The sequence below is a fragment of the Hoplias malabaricus genome, chromosome 15 (genome assembly GCF_029633855.1).
Source record: "Hoplias malabaricus isolate fHopMal1 chromosome 15, fHopMal1.hap1, whole genome shotgun sequence".
Classification (NCBI taxonomy): Eukaryota; Metazoa; Chordata; class Actinopteri; order Characiformes; family Erythrinidae; genus Hoplias; species Hoplias malabaricus.
The window spans coordinates 6671468-6685768 of NC_089814.1; the positions used below are offsets into that span (position 1 = coordinate 6671468).

Sequence of the window (14301 nt, forward strand, 5' to 3'; positions counted from 1 at the left end):
ATTCCATATATTTCTTAGATGTCCTACTATTTCACAGTCCAGTACTGGGGGTCTTACACACCTCTAGCTGCACTTATTACTTCCAGGCATATTGCACTCAATGTAAGGTATTTTGTATAAATTGTGCTGTAGTTTGTAAGTCGCTTTGGATAAAAGCGTCTGCCAAATGCATAAATGTAAATGTCTAGCTGATTCTTGGTTTAGAGTATGTGCAAATGTGGCCAGAGAGCAGCTGGCGGTTAGGTGCCCTCTCTAACCATGGCTGCCCCATAAAGGCTCATGCACAGCTGCTCCAGAACACCTAATTCTGCTTCGTGCATGTCTGCGAACATTACACAAGGTGTGTGTTCAAAACTGACAGACTGTAACCACACATAAAAGTACACACCATGCCCAATGCCAAAAGTCTGCCTGAGGCCTCCCAGCACTGGGCTGTGGATCAGTGTAACTGTGGCGTTTGTTATGGAGAACGTGAAGCGTTAAAATGTTCACTGTAAAAAATGTTTTTAATGCATTTATCTCATAAAATGTGTAGATCATAGAGAATCTGTTCATGAAACCTATGTCGATTTTCTAGCCACTTCATTATTCCTAGGTTCCAGTTGTTATTTTTCAGGACCTGCCAGCTTTATTGTTAAAAAAAATAAAGAAGATCCGTATCTCTACTTCAATCTTTAGACTCTCAAGCATCTGATAAAGGGTAGAGGATACATTGACCTGAATTTGTGATCCAGGTCAGGATATCAGTGTTTTTAACACTAATTGCAGTGATGACGCCGCGTAAACTTCACTGCACATATTACCAGGATGAGTATTATAGACTAATTATTTGTAATTATCTGCTATAATATTTGTGTGTAATATCTTAGGCGTCTAAGGCTTTTGGCATATTTATGGAACCGGATGAACTGGTCTGGCTCCACATTCCTCATAAACTCGGAGTCTGTTGGAAACACCTCCGGCAGGTTGTGATGTCACTCAGGTTTACTGGTAAGTGTCAGTGTCTGTGTGTGTGTGTGACAGTTGTGTCACTGTCAGCGCGCCAGAAACACACATCCAGACATACACATTTACTGGAGCAGACAGGTTCTTTAACATTGAGGAGACACTCTGCACACACACAAATACACACACACACACGCGCGCACAGACGCACACTCAGGATTAAACAGACCCAAACTTCCCACCGAGCTGAAACCAACCTCGGAAACAATTAAGGTAAGATCTGATCCAGTTTGGACGAGAGTGGAATAATGGGAGTCGTATTAATGTGCATTAAAGCTGAGAGGAAGTGACGGACAGGGGTTGTAGGGATGCTCATAATCCACGCTCAGCTGAGACATGCCGGAATCAGAGATATAACATCAGAAAGTAAAGTTAATCAATGTTAAATACATAAATAAAAATATTAATAATACAGTAAGATAAACTAATAACAAGAGAGGAGATTTTTCCCTCGCTCTCTCGCAGTCTTGATTCCAGCTGGTGTTGCACGGTTGTTAGGGGTCCCAAACGTTCTAGATCTTTGAGTAATCTTTTTTTTTAAACGTTTTTTAATAATTTTTACTGTTGTTCCTCATACAGGTGGGTTATTAAGTATGTGATATTCTCAGAAACGTCTCCTGAAAGATAACTTGAACCTTATGACCTTATGAACCTTTGATTTTGGCTGAAAATGACATAAACAGAGGGCGAATCTCTGACTTTGCAAAGTATTACATATTAATGTTAACGTCGTATGCATTCAACACATTCACTGTAATAAACATAAGTGATTAAATGATAGTAAAATCTCTGGAGCGCCTCACGGAAAATGTAACACGAGCGCGCAAAAACACTTAACCATATACTTATGACTTGATATCATTGCATTTTCCGTTTATTATTACTAATGTATCTATGAAAAACCTAGAGCACAGGTTTTAAAGCATGTTAAACTGTGGAGGATGAGAGGGGTTGAGATTGAGATGGATGATCGGGACTGTAGTATTTGTCTCTGATTGACTCTGGAAGCGCTTTACGTACAGAAGCAGATATAAAGCGCTTTTGAGTTGTAAACTGATGTAATATATTACTATGCTTTAGGTTTATATCTGTATACGATTATATCCAATTAAACAAAATAGCCTGGGATCACATAAAGTAACTTAATAAACTAATAATCCCCATTGTTCACGACATATTTTATCACACGTCTATATTCGCGCATGATTTATTTAGCTTTTAAATTAAAGAATTTGGAAAATATATTAAATTTGATCAGACTTTCAGGAAGAATCAGTTATCTCCAAAAATACTACCTCACTTTCTGAAGTAAGTCATTTACACAAAATATATCAGCATTGTATGCAAATATGTAAATTAACAATTCACTTCATTTGCAAGGGAATGAACACCAAAACGCATGAAAGTATTAATATTAATGTTCATATTCGCATTAGTATTATGTGTGCAAGGTAGAGGAATGTCCTGCAGTAGTCAATTCTTAAAACTGGAATGAATGAAACTAATTTAAGGGCACTTTAAAGTAGTAATTTTAGCTCAATACTATGGTGGGTTTTTCTGTTTGTATTGTGTTGGTTTGTGTTTTGTTTTTCTTTTTTCAAACAGTTATTGCAGAAATAACACTGTGTTCAAACTTCATGACGGATGCAACATTAGGAATGCTTCAAAGCGACTTGGTACTTATTTGAAGTTCCTTTCAAAGTGATGATATATCACCTCTGTCAGAGCAAAACCTGGCATCTCCTGTTTTGAGGCTTTCTTTTTACATAACTTGAGGATACCTTCTGTCAAAGGTTCATGACAAATGGACCAATGGAACTTTTAGTTCAAATAAACTTGTTACATTTATTTACATTTCAAATGTAAGCGTGTGTGTAAAGGAAATTATATCATTATATCATTATACCACGCTGCTGCTGCCCTGAGGATCGGCTGCAGAGGACAATTGCAGGAAGTAAGTGCAGTGAAATAAGAGAGGAGCGTTTTTGTGAAGAGGAATTGTCTGCGGTCACATTGCTGTGAGAGAGGTGTAATATTAGTGCAGAGAGCTGGACTGTGTGGTATGTGTTTCTGCATTGTTGTGTGTGAGTGATCTGCCATTGCTTGGAAATATCAGCTCAAGATTTTAGGCTTATACCAGTTTGACAAGGCACAAGAAGTACCTGAGATATTCAGGGAACATATCTATTGTGCCTGTGTTCAATCAGACGTGATAAAGCACTGCCTTACAGCAGCACGAGTCATTTACAAACGCCCAGGGTCAGTGGAGTAAACCTGAGGAATGTTAAATGATGTAATGGATGAGTGACACTTTAATATAAATATGCTGTTGGAACTCAACTTTGTTGTTTGTTTTGTCCGTCGTTGTCTTGTGTTCATATATTCGGGTGGCATCAGGGACGTACAGACTTTTTGCCCGAGGGGGTATTTTATTACAGTTTGGTGGTTGTACAATGAAAATACTGATTTTTTTCTTTTTTCCTCAAAGATTTGTATGAAATTAAATCAACACACATCATTTCAGTAACATTACAATACCCATTCTGGATATTGATTATTTAACTTTATACAAGCCCTCCAGGGTGTATTCCTGCCTTGCACCCAATGATTCCAGGTTGGCTCTGGATAAGCTTTAACAGATAATGAATGAGAGCCTAGATGTAAAATGTAAAAAAAATTCAATAATTTCAGGGTGTCACTTTTTCCATGTAGATGTGTAAGAGTCACCTTTTTTCTGTCTGGTTTTCCAGTGAGTAGAATACAAAGTAAGTGTTTCTAATAAAATGGACAGCAAAGTAAAGTACAATGTCTGTGTTTCTAATAAAGTGGCCAGTCTGTTGTAGTACAAAGTGGGGATTTAACGAAGGTCAAGTGTGGCATCTTCAAACATCATGATGGCTCTTTGATCTTGTGTGGTTCATAGTGTAAAGATTAAGATGTCAATGTGAGAGATGTGTGTGAAACTCTGCTTGTGTGTGTGTGTGTGTGTGTGTGTGTGCTGACCACCTGACACACTGAAACCTTGTTTCAAACCCATTAATCTGGGCGTGAGTCAGTTGGACGGACAGAAGAATTCGTAAATAGTTGGACACTTTTTCATTTCAGACGTTCGGCATGTTTGAACAAGACCGTGTTCAGTTGCATCTGTCCATTTTTCCCCTCAGCGATTAGCCCCTCTGAAGCAGCTGAACCTGTTCCTCTGGGCTGTTGGGAAACGGGTCTGAAATTCACGTGAAATCTGATGCTGTGAATAATAATGCTGTAATATTATCTGTTTTATCGAAATGGCACTGGATTCCATATAACATTTCAGATAACGTACCGGGTGCACACGGTTCACAGGGAAGGGGCACACAGGGAGACACACTGGCACAGCAGCTTACCTTTAAACAACATAAAATAATGTGAACTCCTGTATTATACTGTAACTAGTTGCAAATCTCATATTACAAATGTATTCAGTACTGCTGTGAAAATGTAATTGTGCAGCTGAGATTAATTACTCAGTGACCACTTTGAATTATTCAGTACTTGGTAGGAATTATACATTATGTAACAATTATTATGACTGAGTACGTAGCTACTCTGTACGGTATGAACTACTGTAGAACTCCTATGAATTGATCGGTAACTGCTACAAATAATTAACTAAACACTTTGAATAACTATGCAAATTAATTAACCACAAACAGGAAAGGGACAATGAGGAAAAGAAGACGAGCCGAGAACATATTAAGTACTGAATTATGCATAGAATTTTCCAAATGAACCATGAAGCAGCAGTGGGTAGAAACACACTGAAAAGCATGGTTTTACTAAAGTTTCTCCAGTTCCCTATTTGGTTTCCTTGTCTGTTATCTGTTAAGGAATACGCGCTTCTATTTCTCAGTTTCCTTGTTTTCAGTCGTGGGGTTTTAAAAACCCCTGAGTGATTAAATCTCGTGTTTCCTTTATCACCATGGTGATCCTATCAGATGATCCCTTGCCTATATATGAATCTTTCAGACTAAATCCTGACGTTGATATGTTCAGATGATTGTAACCAGCCGTTATTAATCATGGGAGTTATTAATAGAAATAGTATGTATGAGAATTATTTTTTTTTAATAGTAGTTCAGCAGTGGTAGAAGTCAAATAACAGTTTTACATTTGTGTGTTTGTGTGTGTGGGTGTGTGTGGGCGGTCGATATCTTGTCCAGGAAATAATTGCAATAAATGACATTATTGTCATTTTAAGGCATTTTTATACCACTGATATAAAGATAATATAACAGGACAATAATGCAATTACAACACTTTAAACAGCAATGAACATAAAATAAAATATAACCACTGTTTTCAAAAAAACATGGCTTGGAATATAGAGACTAGAAAATACCAGAGGACAGAACAGAGGACAGACAGAGAGAGAGAGAGAGAGAGAGAGAGAGATACTGTATAATATGAATGTGGCTTACATGCAATCAGCAAAGAACAGTGAGCTGTTGGAACTGTGGAGATACTGTAATAAATGTTCTTAGTTTGCACATATCTTGACAAGTATATAATCAGCGAAGGAATGCAATCACTGCACTAAGATCTAGTCCCTAAAGAAAAAATGCATTAACCTCACCCGGACTGGCAAGACTTAAATTTTAATCATATTTTAAATGACAGTGGTATAATTTAATAGAGCCATGTGTCACTCTCCAAACACTTAAAACCTTTCAGTAAAATTCCCATCCAAGCTTTAACCTGAAGGCAGTTGCTTAACCTGTGGGCTCCTGCACACACTTAAAACATGTGGCAAAAATAACTGGCAATGGTGCCACCAAGTGGTGCTACTTTCTAGGCACTGCCCTTATCACCAAGAGATCATGAGATTACATAATAGAACAGTTTTTTTTTGTTGTTGCCCTCTGAGCATGTCGAGCTGTTCAGTTACAATGAGTGACTGGTTTCACATATTTCTGAACAGGAATGTTTTCCTCATGAGAGGACTCCAGGAAAATGGCTTCGTGGAAAACATTTGAAACAAAACATGACGTGTCTGGGTTGGAGCTAGAGCTTGGAGAGTGGGAATGTTTTTAAATGAAGTTATGATTGTATTTTTTTATTTAAATATAATACTTTGTGTTTTTACCTTGTACACATTTGCATGAGTTTTTTTTTTCTATTTGCATCTTTAAGCCTTTAATATGGAGCAAGAGGAGCAGATAGAAAACAAGAATGGAGAGAAGAGAGAGGAGAGAGAAGAGGCCACAGAGGACAGCTTCCTCAAAGATCTTTACTTCTTTATGAAGCAAAGAGACACTCCCATCGAGAGAATTCCTCACCTGGGCTTCAAACAGAGTGAGTAGAGAAAAAAAGGGGGGCCAAAACGAGAGAGAGAGAGAGAGAGAGAGAGAGAGAGAGAGTGAGTGAGAGAGTGACAGAGAGAGAGAGAGAGAGAGAGAGAGAGTGAGTGAGTGAGAGAGTGACAGAGAGAGAGAGAGAGAGTGAGAGAGAGACATGATTGTAACAAACTCTTTTGTTTTGTTTTGTTTTTTCTAGTTGAGCTCTACCTGATGTTTAAGACGGTGAAGGACTTGGGAGGATATCACCAGGTAAATATCCACTTTTAAGATACTACTCTGATTTAATAGTGATTTAAATAGTCACTACTTTTAATAGTGATTAAATATTTATTATTATTATTATTATTATTATTATATCTTTGAAACAGCCCAACAACATAAAAGAACACTAGGTTGTATTTTTACATTAAAATTACAGCTTCCAAACACTGTAATGCTTCACTGGTCTGTAATAGGGAGAAAAGAGTCTCTATTGTAGCTACACAGGGCTCAGCGCTGCTGAACTTCACTATGTAACTATTGGAGGAGGCAAAAAAATAAAACCTTCCTCTCCCTCCCCCCTTGATTTCAACTGTAGGGGATGCCCAAAAGCATAAAATACCGTATCTTAACTAGTGTTCCTTTAAATGGATATTGATTACAAAAATTACTCATGCAACTAATGTTTGGTGTGTGTGTGTGTGTCCAGGTAACTGCTCAGCAGCTGTGGAAGAAAGTGTACAATATTTTGGGAGGAAACCCTCGCAGCACCAGTGCTGCTACATGCACCCGGAGACACTATGAGAAGTAAGTGTGTGTGGGGAGTTGGGGGGGGGGCACCCTACATATTTAAAACCAAGCATCTGCTAAAGGGGTATAAAGCCCCCAGCACTGTTTAAGTCCACTAATGCCTGTCAGCCTCCTTTCAAATGTATTGGCTGTAATGGCCTGAGTGGCATTCGCAGCCCAATAAACTAAACATACAACAACAATTTGTGGCTGAACTCCATCAAAGCCTGACAGAATCTATTGTAGAGTCTTGTCAGAAGAGTAGAAGCTCTTTAGAGTGTACAGTGAGGACAAATTTTGTAATGCTCTCGTTGTCAGAAGAAATGTGGGACTGATTATGTAAATCTGCAGCATATCACCTGTGGCATGTTATATTACCAAATGCCAAAGCTGACCTTTCGATAAGGCCATAGAAACCCCACACCCCGCCACCCCCTAACCCTCCAAACACACACACACACATAATGCTGTAACTGGGGCATAGAGATAAATGTGTGTTTGTCCAAAACAAGAAAGAAGTGTATGTTCAGTTTTACAACAGATTCAAAAGAGCCAAGCCCTGAATGAGTAGCTGTGCTAAACCAACTGCTCGGCTTAGCATAAGACCAAAACCAACATACTGCATTACGGTGTATTACCTCCTCACAGCCCTTAGGGTGTACACAAGCTTTACACTGCAACCAAGCATAAAAGTGCTACTGTTTCTTGTCTCCAAGCTTATATCACAAAACAAAACGTCTGTTTCATTCCTGTTTAAACTGCATTTTTATGGATCTGCTCTGTTTGAAAATGCCAGTCTTTACAAATTGAGAAGTCCTCTTGACATACAGTTTATGTTTTTGGATACTTGCTCAATCCTTTTTCCCTTCTTATGACCTTTACGTAAACCTCTGAGAAGGTTTTACACTAGATGTTGGAACATTTCTGTGAGGCTCTGATAGCATTAGGCCATGAGAGCATTAGTGAGGTCAGCTGCTGGATCTCATACGCAATTCCAACTCATCCCAAAGGTACTGGATGGAGTTCCGTCCACTTCAGAGAGCACAGTCTCACTGCTCTTTACTCCAGTGCTGTGGAGATTTACACCCCTCTAGCCCACAATTGCCACTGAGCATGTAGGCTTCAGGTACATTTGCAGTCACAGCAGAGTATCCTGTTTCATTTCAAGCACTTCTTTGGCTAAATATCTGTCCACAATGGGTGCAACCTGTAGTAACTAAACATAAGGGGTTTCTACAATCCTTCCCTGTCTGGGAAACCCACCCAAAGTGTATCTTTCTTTAAATGCAGTACATTACAGGTCATTATGATGGGTAAAGATCTCACAGGTTTTTGGCTACGTTTTGTTAAAAGGAATCTTGTTTGTGTGGATGCAGGTTGCTGCTACCTTATGAATATCATCTGGCTGGGTATGGAGACGATATTCCCGTCTCTCCTCCACGAAAACATAAGCTCCCTATTGGCTTGGATGACTACCCGCTGAGCACCAAGCACCGATTCATCGGAAAACCTTTCACCTTTAACGAGGTACACACACTCTCCACACCAACACAGGTCGTTCTGTTACCTGTAGAAGCTTTTGAGAACATTGGTGGGTCAATAAAGAATCCTCAAGTGTTAATAAATAATATGAAGTGGTTATTATTACTATTAGTAGTATTATTAAATATAATTATAGTAGAATTAGTGCTGTGCACATATATTAAACAGAATTCGTACAATATTTTAGCCGCAGTAACCATTCCACTGGCCACTGTCTGAGTATGAAATGGTGTAAATCTGTGTTGAGCTGCTAGTGAGCAATGAGGGCTGAACCCAGGCCACATAGCCATACGAGGCCTATACGGGCAGCACAGCAGAGTGCTGACAAGTCGTGTCCCCAGCTTCAATGTTGGCCTTTAAACACATTAAACAAATAGCATTAAAACACAAAAGAAAATTATTAATTATGTTAACTGTACACATGTTCATTAAAAAAATTGTTAAAATGGGGTCCTCTCTAAGAAACTCCACCCTACACTGAAAAGTGATTAAACATGAATATATTGAACTGTAAATAGCTTATTAATATTTCCAGGAATATAATGACTGATAGAAAATATACCAATTTATTTATTTGTCTTTCTTACTTTCTCCTTCCTCAGTATCCTCCTTGTGAGTTTCTGACAGATGGACATTTACGGATCATTTCCATGCCTGGGGGCATCCCACAACGGTCCATCCTGGTCCATCCTGGTCCCAAATCCCTTCCGAATTACTTTGTGCCCCACTCTTCGCCACCCATCACCAATGCCAGTCCAGCATTCCCAACTCCACCCACAGAATCCTATCCTCCATGTGCATTCAAGAACGAAAGCTTCAACCAACCCCTGCATTTTCTGCGTCAACTTTCCGAACATTACAAATTATCATCTTTGGGCTTGACAGAGCCCCTCAATCTCAGTAACAAGAAAGGCAGATTGGAGATATCAAGCAATCCCCCATCATCTTTTTCTCCACCACCCCTTAAAAAACAGCCCAAGTTCCTAAATGAAGCATTGCCACTGTACCCATCCAGGAGTGACAAACCTGGAGCAGCTTCTGGAGCAGCAAGGGCGGATGCCCCTGTTCAAGCCGTTGTAAACCCAATGAGCATAAATGAGTCACATGCTGTCAACCTCACCTCCCCTTCCACAACTAGTCCAACCCTGAAAAAGCCTCCTCCAAGTCCTACTTCACCCCTTACCCAAAGGCCAAGTTACCCTAACTTTCAAACACCCCTGAAAAGCAAAACCGGGTCTTATGACATGCCCCAGTCCAACCCCAATCCGATCCCCAGTCGTCCAACTTCAGATCCATACAATGGAATGGAAATCCAGATACCTTTTTACCTGCTGCAAAACTGGATCAAGGAAGGTCTCATCTCCAGCTTAACATCTAATTACAAGCACACATCAGGAAGTCTTCCTCAAGAGTCCTACAAAGATCCATCTCCTGAGTCTGTCAGCCAGAGGAGAACAAGCTCAGATACCTCAGAACACCTTATTTCTAGTTTGGCTTCCACCCACAATCAGTCACCAGGCCATGTTTCCCAAGAACCCAACAATGCTCCATCATCACCTGATACTTTCAGCTGGGGAAGACCAAGCTCAAGGTCTCTAGACAGTATCTCAAGTGATCTCCCAGCAGATCTGAGCCTGAAGAACCATAAAAGAGAGCCAGCAAATCCCAGCAAGCAAGACACTGAGTCCAGTACCAGTCCAGTGACTATTGAGGAAAGCCATTTACCCAACATCAACCGGTACGCAAGTGTTAATCCCTTTATCATTAAAGCAACTGGAAAGATTCCACTCAGCCCGGACTCTTTCCACCGTGTTTCCTACATGAAACCTTCTCGAATTGATGAGCAAGAGGCCTTCCCCAAACATTTTATCCGTGCCAGCAGCAGGGACAAAGACAATTCAGGAACATATAACCCAGGCTCCAATGCTGACTTTACCCCCAACACAGATGCAAGGCATGGGGAAGTGCCGGAAAAGCCATCCTCATTGAAACTGAACTCTGCCTCCTCATCACTCATCCACATCAGTCCAGAACACCTCAAGTTTCTACTCTCCAAACAGCATTTAAGACCGGGGAGAGGGCAGATCTGTTAAGACCTTGTGAAAGGGAACCGTCTGTTGTGGTCAAAAGTTTGGGGACACCAAGTGTCGTGTGAAATTTTCGAATAAAAAACGTGTCTAACATACATTTTATTCACTTGATCAACATGTGGATGAAATGGATGGCCTTTGGATTTAATCCCAAATTAGAGCTTTTCTACAAAGTTCCATCAGGTTTTTCTTTTCTTTAGGGAATTCTAACCAATCCTTAATTTCATATATGAAGGTATCAGACAAAAACAAAAGTTAATTTATTTAAATTTATTATTTTTTTAAAAAAAGAAACTCATATTTTCCCAAACTTTTGACTGAGAAAGAATGCTTTTTAGGTGTTGCTTTTTAGCAAGTGTCTTTAACCTTTTTCACAATGTAACCCACCAAAACGCTTAAAAAGAAGGAATCCACTGTTTTAGCAGCAATGACTTTGATGAGCAGTGGCTTTTATGTGTTAATCAATCCACTGATCAGTACACTCATAATACACTAATTGTACATGGGTTGCTATATGGGAACAAATATCATATTTCCATGTACAAAATGCATTAAGTCTAAATGATTCGGACACAGCAGAAAGAGATGAAGGAGATACAAGGTGACAGATCTACGACAGACCTGTCCATACCATTCACACCCTCGGAAATCTCCAGAAGAGAAACATTTACAGTCGTTTCTGTTAAAATAAAGCCAACATGGAGTGATACACGCAAATATCTTGTGATGATGGACTACAGAGGGGGTTCAGTAGCAGAAACCGGCAGATATCTGTCACTTGCTGCTGTAGACATGAGTGTAAATAATGAGTTTATTAAGAAATGACTCTGACTGGTTGGTGGGCATCTGTCACCACCTCAGGGCTGTGCGTTAGTTTGCATCTGTATATTTTTGAAGAACCACCTTCCCATCCTTCTTAGGACCACTTCAAGAGTGTTGCAACACCCAGGTTAAGAACCCTCACCCTGAAGGATAATGCAAATGTTGAAGAAATTGCGCTTTTAATAATATGTTTAATGAACTGTGAATATCCTGTTACAAAGAACTGAAAAAACAAACAATTGACTCCAGCACTGTGGACATGACCTAATGAACGCCATCACTGACAGATGTGACGGGTTCCTCAGTGATGTGATTTTGCCTAATTATTGTCATTATAGTCTGAAACAGGGCTATTTCTATACATGTTATTATATATACGGACAAACAAAGTAGAATCGGTCCATTTGAAAAACCTGAAGGAGTGTGAAAAAGCATTTTTTTGTTTGTTTGTTTATTATTGTTTGGATAATTTTGGCTGTAGCAAGTTTTTAACATAATTACAATATTTTTTATTAAAACATATTTTATATTTTCATTTTATTTCATTATATTATGCTTATTACTAAGCAGTATGCAGAGTGTAGTAGTACAGGGCCTTTTGTAAATTAATCTTTCACATAAAATAAAATTCCTTTAAAAATAAATATTTATCTATTGTTTATCATTTATTTTTATTATGACTACTGTTTAATTCATTTTTGATTATTATTTGTATGCAAACATATACATAAAGAAAAATAGATGAATATATTTAATGTTTAATTATTAATATTTAATTACAATAAATATTTATTGTAAATATTAATATTATTGTTTATTGTAAACATTACTATTACAAAACTTTTTGATATCTATTTTAAGTTTTAAAGCTGCAAAAACAAAAATAAATAAATAAATAAATCAGTGGCCACCATGTCCACTCACTCTCCACTCTATTAGACACACCGACATAGTTAATCCACCTTGTAGATGTAAAGTCAGGGAGAGAGAGCAATAGATGGACTACAGTGTGAGCTACAAAGTGCTCCTGTGTGGTCTTTGGAGCTGAGAGAATGCACAGTGTGTGTAGAATCAAGGAGGCGGTTATGTTATGATTGATCAGTGTACACTACAATACACTATAATGCCTGCGTTCCCTGACTTTAACAGTGACGTGGCAAACATACTCCACAAAATGTCTCATTTGAAGAGTCAACAACATGTCAGATACAGTGAGTCTATCAGTGGGAGATGAAGGAAACGTGAAGTTTGCATCAGTTCTTTATTGAACTAGCACTTCTATAACTCAAAGGTGCACAGTGCAGTGCATGATGGGAACTGCTTTGCATGGGCACAACCCCAAACGTTCCCAGTGTGAACTCCCAGTGTACTGTGTGAGCCACATTATCTAAGAAGCTATTTGGAAAGTATGCTTCCAAAATCACATGTCCTTAGCGTATAGACGGAGTTATGTGTGCAAAAGAATGTTTCCAGGATGTGCAGTGAGCGTAGGGCTTTTCCCCACACATTTGAGAATTGATCTACAGTTTCCTTGTTTGTGATTTGGTTAAGGACATTAGGACATCAAACAGGCTACTAAAAGATTATCTTTTAAAAAAAATAAAACTGACACACCCTTGCTATCACTCTGATTCACATGTTTCTGAAATGCTGCAATGTGACTCCAGCCGCCGGAGCCCAGGCAGGGCTTTTCTTCACAATACCAAAAATACAGGGATATTATTATGATTAGGTGCGATGCATATAAAACAGAACGCACTCAGGTACATAAATTCATACTCTATGTAAATGCACAATGAAATGTGCTTAAACGAAAGGATAAAATTGATAAAAATGTAAGTATTACTTTAACTTATAATTAAAATGGCTCATTTTACTACCAATATTTAATACTGAAAATTGTTTTAAAAACAATTGCCCTGTGAAGGACAGGCGCCCCCTCCAGGGTTTATTCCTGCCTTGCGCCCAATGATTCCGGGTAGGCTCTGGACCCACCGCGACCCTGAACTGGATAAGCGCTTACAGACAATGAATGAATGAATCAATGAATGTTTCAAAAATGTTGGGACACAGCTGTCACGGCTGGGCAGGGAAAACAAGGGAGGCGGACATACATGCAAGGAATCTTTTATTACAATGAACAAAACAAAACTATAACAAAACAAACACAAACAAACTAGATAAAACTAAACAGAACTAGACAAGGACAGACAGGAAACAGCCATGAAACAGGGTAGACATGGGTAAACTAAGAGACGCGAAAACACACATCCACACACACAAGACCAGACAAGGGAGCACTGCAAACCATGGGGTATAAATACACGGGAAAAATGAGGAACACTGGGAAACACTAATGAGACTGAGGCGGGACTAAGGCGGGGCTAGAGCGGAGACAAGGACAAAACAAACAGAACCATGTGCTAAATGAGCAAATGGTGGGGAAACAGACATATGACTGTACAGGACAGGGCAAGGGCGTGACAACAGCCTAGCCATCACAACTTAAGTAGCCCCACATGAGCAAAACATTGGCTAACTGGGTTCAAAATGAGCATCAGTCAATCAAAATGTATTTGTGGATCACTGTTTAGAAACAATGAACAAACAAACAAACACATTAGTGACAGGTGGGCAGCCATCTTCTTGGAAAAGGGTAAAGAGTTGGAATTATATATGCGTAAACATTTTTAGGGTGTGGTGCCCTGGAAGTGTTGGTACATAGGCTATTTAGCGGG

The 14301-nt window shown here is 39.1% G+C and overlaps 1 protein-coding gene across 1 annotated transcript; it reads left to right on the top strand.

The window, feature by feature from the left end:
• The first annotated feature begins 1033 nt into the window (after positions 1-1033).
• arid6 (AT-rich interaction domain 6) lies at positions 1034-12259 on the top strand. Its single transcript, XM_066646360.1, has 6 exons — positions 1034-1218; positions 6175-6336; positions 6538-6590; positions 7030-7127; positions 8486-8636; positions 9254-12259. Exons 2-6 carry the CDS (start codon positions 6183-6185, stop codon positions 10742-10744), a joined length of 1947 nt encoding a protein of 648 aa, XP_066502457.1. The 5' UTR covers positions 1034-1218; positions 6175-6182; the 3' UTR covers positions 10745-12259.
• Positions 12260-14301: the final 2042 nt, after the last annotated feature.